The sequence below is a fragment of the Theropithecus gelada genome, chromosome X (genome assembly GCF_003255815.1).
Source record: "Theropithecus gelada isolate Dixy chromosome X, Tgel_1.0, whole genome shotgun sequence".
In the NCBI taxonomy this organism is placed as follows: Eukaryota; Metazoa; Chordata; class Mammalia; order Primates; family Cercopithecidae; genus Theropithecus; species Theropithecus gelada.
Window position 1 is genome coordinate 11,764,113 of NC_037689.1, and position 11,488 is coordinate 11,775,600.

An 11,488-nucleotide genomic window follows, 5' to 3' on the forward strand; every position below is an offset into this window, starting at 1 on the left:
GGCGAGATGGCGGGCGCCTGTAGTCCCAGTTACTTGGGAGGCTGAGGCAGGAGAATGGCGTAAACCCGGGAGGCGGAGCTTGCAGTGAGCTGAGATCCGGCCACTGCACTCCAGCCCGGGCGACAGAGCGAGACTCCGTCTCAAAAAAAAAAAAAAAAAAAAAAAAAAAAAAAAAAAAAAAAAACCCAAGTCAAAGGTCAAACCGCACATTTGATCTCTGAAGTCGCCTGCTTGACCCTCTTCCAAGTGTAGTTTGCTTCCTTTCATCCCTGCTCTAAAGCTTTTTAATAAACTTTCACTACAACTCTAAAACTTGTCCCGGTCTCTCACTCTGTCTTATGCCCCTCAAATTCTTTCTTCTGAGTAGGCAAGAATTGAGGTTGCTGCAGACCCGTATGGATTCTCTGCTGCTAAACGGAAGACTCAATACTGTTAACATGTCAGTTGTCCCCACCTTGATCAGGAGATTCAACATAATCCCAATCAAATTCCCACCAAATTATTTTGTGGCTATCAACAAACTGATTCTAAAGTTTATATGGAAAGGCAAAAATCCAAAATAGTCAACATAGTACTAAACAAGAACAAAGTCAGAGGACTGAGACTACCCAACTTCATGACTTACTATAAAACTAGAGTAATCGCGGCCGGGCGCGGTGGCTCAAGCCTGTAATCCCAGCACTTTGGGAGGCCGAGGCGGGTGGATCACGAGGTCAGGAGATCGAGACCATCCTGGCTTACATGGTGAAACCCCGTCTCTACTAAAAATACAAAAAACTAGCCGGGCGTGGTGGCGGGCGCCTGTAGTCCCAGCTACTCGGAGGCTGAGGCAGGAGAATGGCCTGAACCTGGGAGGCGGAGCTTGCAGTGAGCCGAGATCGCGCCACTGCACTCCAGCCTGGGTGACACAGCGCGAGACTCCGTCTCAAAAAAAAAAAAAAAAAACTAGAGTAATCAAGGCAGAGGTATTGGTGAAAGAATAGGCAAATAGATCAATGGAACAGAATAGAGAGCCTAGAAATATATATACACAGAAAAACAGTCAACTGATCATTGACAAAGGAGCAAAAGAAATTCGGTGAAGAAATAAGTCTTTTCAACAAATGGTGCTGGAACAACTGGACATCCATATGCAAAAATAATAATAATCTAGACACAGTCCTTATATGTTTCACAAAAATTAACTCAAAACTGGGAGGGCAATGCAGCGGATCACTCGAGGTCAAGAGTTCGAGATCAGCCTGGCCAACATGGTGATACCCCATCTCTACTAAAAATACAAAAATTAGTCGGTTGTGGTGGTGTGCACCTGTAGTCCCAGCTACTCAGGAGGCTGAGGCAGAATTGCTGGAACCCAGGAGGCAGAGGTTGCAGTGAGCCGAGATCGCACCACTGCACTCCAGCCTGGGTGACAAAGGCTAGAATGCAGACCCTGTCTCAAAAAAAAAAAAAAAAAAAATTAACTCAAAATGGATTATAGACCTATATGTAAAATGAAAACTATAAAATTTCTATAAGATAACAAAGAAGAAAATCCAAGAAACCTTGAGTTTGGTGATGAGTTTTTAAATACAACACCAGCCAAGTGCAGTGGCTCGTGCCTGTAATCACAGCACTTTGGGAGGCTGAGGTGGGTGGATCACTTGAACCCAGGAGTTCAAGACCAGCCTGGGCAACCTAGTGAGACCCCATCTCTGTAAATATATATATGTATATGAATACAACCGCAAAAGTATGACCTGTGAAAGAAAAAAAAAAAGTATGTTGTACATTCTTTTTTTTTTTTTTTTTTTTTGAGATGGAGTCTCGCTCTGTCGCCCAGGCTGGAGTGCAGTGGCTGGATCTCAGCTCACTGCAAACTCCGCCTCCTGGGTTCCCGCCATTCTCCTGCCTCAGCCTCCTGAGTAGCTGGCACTACAGGCGCCCGCCACCGCGCCTGGCTAATTTTTTGTATTTTTAGTAGAGACGGGGTTTCACCGTGGTCTCGATCTCCTGACCCTGTTATCCGCCCGCCTCGGCCTCCCAAAGTGCTGGGATTACAGGCGTGAGCCACCGCGCCCAGCCATGTTGTACATTATTAAAATTAGAAACTTCTCTTCTGTGAAAGACACTGCTGACAGAATAGACAAGCCACAGACTGGGAGAAAATATTTGCAAAACACTTATCTCATAAAGGACTTGTATTGAAACCACTGTTGTAAAATTATAATGAGAAAATTATTACAGTGAAAGAGATCCAACCTAAACCAACTCCATCTTGCTGCTAACCTTCAAACTGTCTTTGTTCATTCCTGGGCACAGACCAAACTAACTTTGAGAGGAACTTAGTTTTGTTTTTTGAGATGGAGTCTGGCACTGTCTCCCAGGCTGGAGTGCAGTGGCGCGATCTCGGCTCACTGCTACCTCTGCTTCCTGGGTTCAAGCGATTCTCCTTCCTCAGCCTTCCGAGTAGCTGGGATTACAGATGCAGGCCACCACACCTGGCTAATTTTTGTATTTTTGTAGAGATGAGGTTTCACCATGTTGGCCAGGCTGGTCTCAAACTTCTGACCTCAGGTGATCCGCCTGTGTGAGCCTAAGTGCTGGGATTATAGGCATGAGCCACCGAGCCCAGCATGAGAGGAACTTGGCTTATAGTTTAAAACAAAGAGGATAACAGCCCTTTCCCAAAACAAACACCTTTCCTGTCTGGGGACTAGCCTGCCTTTGTAGGACTAAGAAATTAGTCACAAGATTAGAAATAATGGTTTAGGAGTAATGCAACTAGAGGCTACGAGATTCTGACTCTACCCAAATTGTTCCTGGGAATAACATCACAATTGTAAAACCTAAGATTAGTGCTTGAGATATTTTGCAGACTCTGAACTTAATTGATCAGTTGGCACCACCCAGATCCATAAACTGGCTCATCTGGTCTTGTGGCCCCCACCCAGGAACTGACTCAGCACAAGAGGACAGCTTCAACTCCTGTGATTTGATCTGTGACCTGACCAATCAGCACTTCCAACTCACTGGCCCCTACCCACCAAATTATCCTTAAAAACTCCAATCCCCGACTTTTCAGGGAGACTGATTTGAGTAATAATAAAAATTCCAGTCTCCTCTATAGCTGGCTCTGCGTGAATTACTCTTTCTCTATTGTAGTTCCCCTGTCTTGATAAATCAGCTCTGTCTAGGCAGCGGGCAAGGTGAACCCATTGGGAGGTTACAGTATCCAAAACATACAAAGAACTCTTAAACTCAACAATAAGAAAACAAACTACTCAATTAAAAAATGGGCAAAAGATCTGAAAAGATAACCTCATCAAAGACATTCAGATGGTAAATAAGCATATAAAAAGGTCCTCAACATCATGTCACTAGAGAATTGCAAATTAAAACAAGGATATACGACCACACACCTATTAGAATGTTTTTTTTTAAAAAAAATGGGTGGGCACGATGGCTCACACCTGTAATCCCAGCACTTTGGGAGGCTGAGGCAGGAGGATCATTTGAGGCCAGGAGTTCAAGACCAGCCTGGGCAACATGGTGAAACCCCGTCTCTACTAAAAATACAAAAATTAACCAGGCATGGTGGCACATGCTTGTAGTCCCAGCTACTTTTGGGAGGTTGAGGTAGGAGGATCACCTGAACCCAGGCAGGTTGAGGCTACAGCGAGCTGTAATCATACCACTGCACTCTCAAAATAATTAATTAATTAATTAAAAAGCTGACAATACCAAATGCTGGTGTAACCGCCCAATGGGTTCACCTTGCCTGTTGCCCAGACAGAGCAGATTTATCAAGACAGAGAAATTGCAATAGAGAAAGTAATTCACACAGAGTAATTCGCAAAGACCCGGAGTTGTATTAATACGCAAATCAGTCTCCCCAAGCATTTGGGGATCAGAGTTTTTAAAGGATAATTTGGGGGGTGGAGGGCGGAGAGGCAGTGTAAGCCGGAAGTGCTGATTGGTCAGGTCAAAGATGAATTCACAGGGAATCGAAGCTGTTTTCTTGTGCTGAGTCAGTTCCTGGGTGGGGGCCACAAGATCAGATGAGCCAGTTTATCGATCTGGGTGGAGCCAGCTGATCCATCAAGTGCAGGGTCTGCAAAATATCTCAAGCACTGATCTTAGGAGCAGTTTAGGGAGGGTCAGAATCTTGTAGTCTCCGGCTGCGTGACTCCTAAACCATAATTTCTAGTCGGGTGGCTAATTTGTTAGTCCTACAAAGGCAATCTAGTCCCCAGGCAAGCAGGGGATTTGCCTTGGGAAAGGCCTGTTAACATCTTTGTTTTAAACTACAAACTAAGTTCCTCCCTAAATTAGTTCAGCCTACGCCCAGGAATGAACAAGGACAGCTCGGAGGCATGAAGCAAGATGCAGCTGATTAGATCAGATCTCTTTCACTGTCTCAGTTACAATTTTGCAATAGTGGTTTCATTGGTGAAGATGTGGAGCAACAGTAATACTCATTCATTGCTGGTGGAAATGCAAAATGGTGAAAAACTTGGGAAGACAGTTGGGCAGTTTCTTTCTCTCTCTCTCCTTTTTTTTTTTTTAGACGGAGTTTCACTCTTGTTGCCCAAGCTGGAGTACAATGGCACGATCTCGCCTCACTGCAACCTCTGTCTCCCAGGTTCAAGCCATTCTCCTGCCTCAGCCTCTCAAACAGCTGGGATTACAGACACCTGCCACCACACCCAGCTAATTTTTTGTATCTGTAGTAGAGACGGGGTTTCACCATGTTGACCAGGCTGGTCTTGAACTCCTGACCTCAGGTGATCCACCCACCTCAGCCTCCCAAAGTGCTGGGATTATAGGCATGAGCCATTGTGCTCCACCTGGGCAGTTTCTTATAAAGCTTATAAAGCTTATATGACATAGCAATTATGCTCCTAGTTATTTAGCCAATTGAGTTCAAAACATGTTCACACAAAAATCCGCACATGAAATGTTCATAGTAGCTTTTTTCATCATTGCTAAAACCTAAAAACAATGAAAGTGCCCTTCGGTAGGTGAAGGAATTAAGCAAACTGGCACTGCAATCCATGGAACTATCAAACCACAAAAAAACATGGAGGAACCTTAAATACAAATTGCTAAGTGAAAGAAGCCAGTTTGAAAAGACTACATACTCCATGATTCCAACTATATGACATTTTAGAAAAGGCAAAACTAGACCTGGTATGATAGCTCACACCTGTAAATCCCAGCACTTTGGGAGGCTGAAGTGGGCAAATTGCTTGAGCCCAGGAGTTCAAGACCACACTGGGCAACATGGTAAAATTGTGTCTCTATAAAAAATACTAAAAATTAGTCAGACATGGTGGCATGTGCCTGTGGTCCTAACTACCCAGGAGGCTGAGATGGGAGGATCACCTGAGCCTGGGAGGTGGAGGCTGCAGTGAGCAGTGATCACACCGTGGCACTCCAGCCGGGGTCACAGAGTGAGGCACTGTGTCCAAAAAAAAAAAAAAAAAAAGGCAAAACTACAAAGACAGTAAAAAATGAGTGGTTGATAGAGGTTCAGGCAGAGAAAAAGGCAAGATGAATCACTGAAGCACAGGTGAAACGGAATGAAACTGTACGAAGCTGCACTGGTGGATATATATCATGATCTATTTGCCAAAACCCCTATGTACAACACAAAGCAGTGAGCCTTACTGTAAACTGTAGGCTATAATTAATAGTAATATATCACTATTGGTTCATTAATTTTTACAAATGTACCACACTAATGCAAGATGTGAATAACAGGGAAAACTGCGGGGTTGAGGAGGTGACAGTACATGGAATTACAGGTAGTATCTTAACTCTTCTGTACCTCTAAAACTATTAAAAATGATTGTCGGCCAGGCGTGGTGGCTCACGCCTATAATCCCAGCACATTGGGAGGCCGAGGTGGGTGGATCACGAGGTCAAGAGTTAAAGGCCAGTCAGGCCAACATGGTTAAACCCCGTCTCTACTAAAAATACAAAAATTAGCCGGGTATGGTGGCGCACACCTGTAGTCCCAGCTACTCGGGAGGCTGAGGCAGGAGAATTACTTGAACCCGGGAGGCAGAGGTTTCAGTGAGCCAAGATCATGCTACTGCACTCCAGCCTGGGTGACAGAGCAAGACTGTCTCAAAAAAAAAAAAAAAAAAAAAGATTGTCAGCCTGGCTCGGGGCTCACGCCTGTAATCCCAGAACTTTGGGAGGCTGAGGCAGGCGAATCACCTGAGGTCAGGAGTTCGAGACCAACCTGGCCAACATCGTGAAACCCTGTGTCTACTAAAAATACAAAAAAATTAGCCGGGCTACTTAGGAGACTGAGGCAGGAGAATTGCTTGAACCCGGGGCGGGGGTGGCAGTGACCTGAGATTGTGCCACTGCACTCCAGCCTGGGTGACAGATAGAGACTCCGTCTCATCCAAAAAAAAAAATTGTGTGTGGTGGCTTACGCCTGTAATCCCAGCATTTTGGGAGGCCAAGGCAGGTGGATCACCTGAGGTCAGGAGTTAGAGACTAGCCTGGCCAACGTGGTGAAACCCTGTCTCTACTAAAAATATAAAAAATTAGCAGGGTGTGGTGGCGGGCACTTGTAATCCCAACTACTTGGGAGGCTGAGGCAGGAGAAGCACTTGGGCCCGAGAGGCAGAGGTTGCAATAAGCCAAGATCACGTCACTGCACTCCAGCCTGGGCGACAGAGTGAGACTTTGTCTCAAAAAAAAAAAAAAGATTGTCTATTAATTCTGTTCTATATGCACTTGGCATATAATCCCGCAATTGTCCTCGCATGCATTTACCCCACTGTGTAGGAGTAGAAATACAAACATAGTTTCTCCTACTAGACTCTCATAACACGCTGTGACAACAGATGAGTGAGGAATTTTCTTCACACATCAAGCAAGAGGTCAGTTCTGCAGTAGACAACAGCTGGGTGTCCTCCAATTCAATTCCATTCTGACACTATCTTCCAGGACATAGCATCAGGTCCCACAGGTTGAGGGCTCAGTTCTGAAGACTACTCCCACTTCAGACTCCAGAGCTTCTTACTGACCAGCTACAAGTTAAACTTCCCATAATCCCCTTCTAGGGTTCAATTAATTTGCTAGAGTGGCTCATAGAACTCAAGGAAAGGCTGGGAGTAGTGGCTCATGCCTGTAATGCCAGCACTTTGGGAGGCTAAGGAGGGAGGATTGATTGAGGCCAGGAGTTCAAGATCAGCCTGGGAAACAAAATGGCACCTCATCTGTACAAAAAAAAAAAATTTTTTTTTAATTAGCTGGGCGTGGTGGCACACACCTGTGGTCCTAGCTACTTGGAAGGCTCACTTGAACCCAGGAGGCTGAGGCTGCAGTAAGCTGTCACTGTACTCCAGCCTGGGCAACAGAGAGACTTTGCCTTTAAAAAAAAAAAAAAAAAGTTCAGGGAAATGTGCAGTCCTAATTAGGGAAAAGGAGTTGGTCCAGGGCATATAAACAAAAAGAAGACGCAGGTAAGTTTAAGTTATGGCTCTGTCTTTCTTTATGGCCCAGGACATATAGTACTCTTGAGCAAATAACGTACGTAACTCATAAACTTCCTGCTTATCATCAAACACTCCAATTCATCATCAAACACCTCGGCTGATAGAAGAATGCAAGTTAGCTCCCTGCTACCTTGGCGTTATCAAACAGATCAAGAACCATCCTATAAAATCTCCAGCAAGCCTTCGTTTCCTCGAAGTCAGTTCCTCTTTTGCTGATTCTACCCGTTGCTCTCTTGCAATGTATTTTCCTACTTTCTCTAATAAATCTGCCTTTCTTTACCTACAACTGTCGTGGTAAATTCTTTTACCTGTGAGCCACCAGCCCAGACAGTGGCCGCTTACCCTCAACAGGAAACACAAAACTGACTATGTTTACTGGTTTATTATAAAGGATTTTTTTTTTTTTTAAGACAGAGTCTCACTCTTTTGCCCAGCCTGCAGTGCAGTGGTGTGACCTCGGCTCACTGCAACCTCCGCCTCACAGGTTCAAGTGATTCTCCTGCCTCAGCCTTCCGAGTAGCTGAGATTACAGGTGCCCGCCACCACACCCAGTTAAATTTTGTATTTTTAGTAGAGATGAGGTTTTATCGTGTTGGTCAGGCTGGTATCGAACTCCTGACCTCAAGCAATCCTCCCACCTCAGCTTTCCAAAGTGCTGGGATTACAGGCATGAGCCACCGTGCCCCACCTGTTTTATTTTTTGTAGTGATGAGGTCTCACTTTGTTGCCCAGGCTGGTCTTGAATTCCTGGACTCAAGCAATTCTCCAGCCTTGGCTTCCCAAAGTTCTGGGATTACAGGCATAAGCCACCTCTCCCACCAATAAAGGATATTTTAAAGAATACAAATTCAGTGGCGGGGCGCGGTGGCTCAAGCCTGTAATCCCAGCACTTTGGGAGGCCGAGACGGGCGGATCACGAGGTCAGGAGATCAAGACCATCCTGGGTAACACGGTGAAACCCCGTCTCTACTAAAAACTAGCCGGGCGACGTGGCCGGCGCCTGCAGTCCCAGCTACTCGGGAGGCTGAGGCAGGAGAATGGCGTGAACCCGGGAGGCGGAGCTTTCAGCGAGCTGAGATCCGGCCACTGCACTCCAGCCTGGGTGGCAGAGCCAGACTCCGTCTCAAAAAAAAAAAAAAAACAAAAACAAATTCAGGCCAGGCTTGGTGGCTCACACCTGTAATCCCAGCACTTTTGGAGGCTGAGGCAGGCGGATCACCTGAGGTCGGGAGTTTGAGACCAGCCTGACCAACATGGAGAAACCTCATCTCTATCAAAAATACAAAATTAGCTGGGCGTGGTGGCATATGCCTGTGATCCCAGCTACTCGGGAGGCTGAGGCAGGAGAATCGCTTGAATCCGGGAGGTAGAGGTTGCAGTGAGCCGAGATCACACCATTGCACTCCAGCCTGTGCAACAAGAGCGAAACTCCATCTCAAAAAAAACAAAAACAAAAACAAAAACAAAAAACAAATACAAACAAATCATAGTCAAATAAAGAGATACACAGGGCAAGGCATGGGGGAAGGGGCCTGGAGTCTTCATGCCCTCTCTGGGTGCACCACCCTTCAGGAATCCCCATGCGTTCGGCTACCCAGAGCTCTCCAAACTATTCTTTTGGGGTTTTAGGTGGGCTTCATTATGTAGGCATGATTGATTAAATCATTTGCCCTTGTGGATCGACTTGACTGTCAGCACCCTCTCCCCTCCCAGGTGGTTGGAGGGTCCCAACCCTCTAAACCTACCTTAGTCTTTCTTGTGACCAGCCCCATTCGGAAGCTGCCTAGGGACTGCCAGGCATCAGTCAACTCATTAGCATACAAAAAGACACTTTACTACTTTAGAGATTCTGAGGATATTAGGAGTTGTTTGCCAGGAAATACCATTATATATTTCACAATATCACATCCCTACAAAAACCTTACACAAACTATCATAGGATCTTTATTCATAATATCCAACAACTAGAAACAACCAGGATGTCTTTCAACCAGTGAATGGTTACACTGTGTGGTACATCCATGCCATGGAAAAGTATCAGCAGAAAAAGGAATGGGCAGGGCACGGTGGCTCACACCTGTAATCCCAGCACTTTGGGAGACTGAGGCAGGTGGATCACGAGGTCAGGAGTTAGAGACCAGGCTGGCCAACATGGTGAAACCCCGTCTCTACTAAAGACACAAAAAATTAGCCAGGTGTGGTGGTGCACATCTGTAATACCAGCTACTTGGGAGGCTGAGGCAGGAGAATAGCTTGAACTGGGGAGGCAGAGGTTGCAGTGAGCCAAGATTGCACCATTGCACTCCAGTCTGGCTGACAGGGCGAGACTCTGTCTCAAAAAAAAAAAAAAAAAAAAAGGAATGAACTATTGATATACTGTTAACTATTGATATCTCCACAGAATTTTGCTGAATGACGAAAGCCAGTCCCAAAAGGTACATATTGTACAATCTGAATAATACAACAGTATCTTGTTTTTGTCCTTTTTTTTTTTTTTTTTCCTTTTCATGGAGAACAGGGTCTCACTATATTGCCCAGCAGGTCTCAAACTCCTAGGCTCAAACTATCCTCCCGCTTCTGCCTCCCTAAGAGCTGGGATTACAGGCATGAGCCGCCATGCCCAGCAAATACAACATTTCTTTTTTTTGTGTGTGAGACAGGGTCTCACTCTGTCACCCAGGCAGAGTGTAGTGATGTGATCTCGGATTACTGCAACCTCCGCCTCCAGGTTCAAGCGATTCTCCGGCCTCAACCTCCTGAGCAGCTGGGAGTACAGGTGCGCACCACAACACCCGGTTAATTTTTGTATTTTTAGTACAGACAGGATTTCACTATGTTGGCCAGGCTGGTCTCAAACTCCTGGCTGCAAGTGATCCACCCACCTTGGCCTCCCAAAGTGCTGGGATTACAGGTGACAGGCGTGAGCCACCGCGTCCAGCCACAACATTCTTGAAATGAAAAAATTATACTATTGGAGAACAGATTAGTGGTGCCCCGGAGTTAAGAGAGGAGTAATGGAGGAAGTGAAGTGGTTGTGTCTGTTTAATTACAACATGGGGGATCCTTGTGAGGATGGAAATGCTCTGCATGTCAATATCCTGGGTATTACAAGATGTTACTACTGGGGACAAAAACTAGGTAAATGGTACATCACATTTGAATCTACAATTATCCCAAAATATAAATTTAACTAAAAATAGATAAACTAAAACAACATATAGAAAAAAATATAGGATCCTCCTCCTCACCTCAAAAGATCTGCCAGGTTCTCCCGGAATCAGGGCAGGGAATCCCTGGGGTGATGTCCCATTAGCTGGCATGTTCACCCTGGGCCTCAGGCCACCTTCCGTGCTGGACAGCTGTCTGTGTGTAGAGGGTCCTGCAGCCTCCAGTAAGGGGTAAGGCTCAATGGCTCCACAGGGACACCAAGAAATCCTAAAAGGACAGCATCCGTATCATCAGTGTCATCCCACATTCATGCCACAATGTTCAGCATCCCCAGAGCATTAGCCAAGGTGGATTATGAAATGATCAAATTTGGAGCCAAATTAATGAGCTTGGGGTCTCTTCTTGAGTGGCTCTACCAGGTGCTTCACTTACTACTCAGCCAGCCTACACCTCAGTTCAAGTTCAAAGCAGATCTGGGTTTAGGAGAAGTAGAACCGGGGCAGTGCTTAAGGGTGCTGAAGGCCCATGGGGTGGGCAGGTGATGGGCATGTTCAAGGGGACCTGGTGGGTGACTGTGAGGGCAGGAAACCTGGAAAGCTGATAATCTAAATGAAAGGAAATTAGCCGATCCTTTCTTCTGCCTTCTTTTGTTTTTTTTCCACTCTTAGATGAAATATCCCTCTTAAATTCTTCTATTGGGAAGCTTTTAGCCTTTTCTTTCCAGAAAAAAAATGGTTCAATCTTAATAATGTTATGTATTTTCTTTTTTTTTTTTTTTTTTTGAGATGGAGTTTCGCTCTTGTCGCCCAGGCTGCAGT

General features: G+C 45.5%; 1 protein-coding gene across 1 annotated transcript in view; it reads right to left on the reverse strand.

Annotated features, from left to right (window-relative positions):
• ZNF157 (zinc finger protein 157) overlaps positions 1-10,902 on the reverse strand; it is a 46,190-nt gene extending 35,288 nt beyond the window's left edge. The window contains exon 1 of the mRNA XM_025372703.1: positions 10,751-10,902. Within this exon, the coding sequence (XP_025228488.1) occupies positions 10,751-10,822 (72 nt within the window). The 5' untranslated portion in view covers positions 10,823-10,902. The remainder of the gene's footprint in view (positions 1-10,750) is intronic.
• Positions 10,903-11,488: the final 586 nt, after the last annotated feature.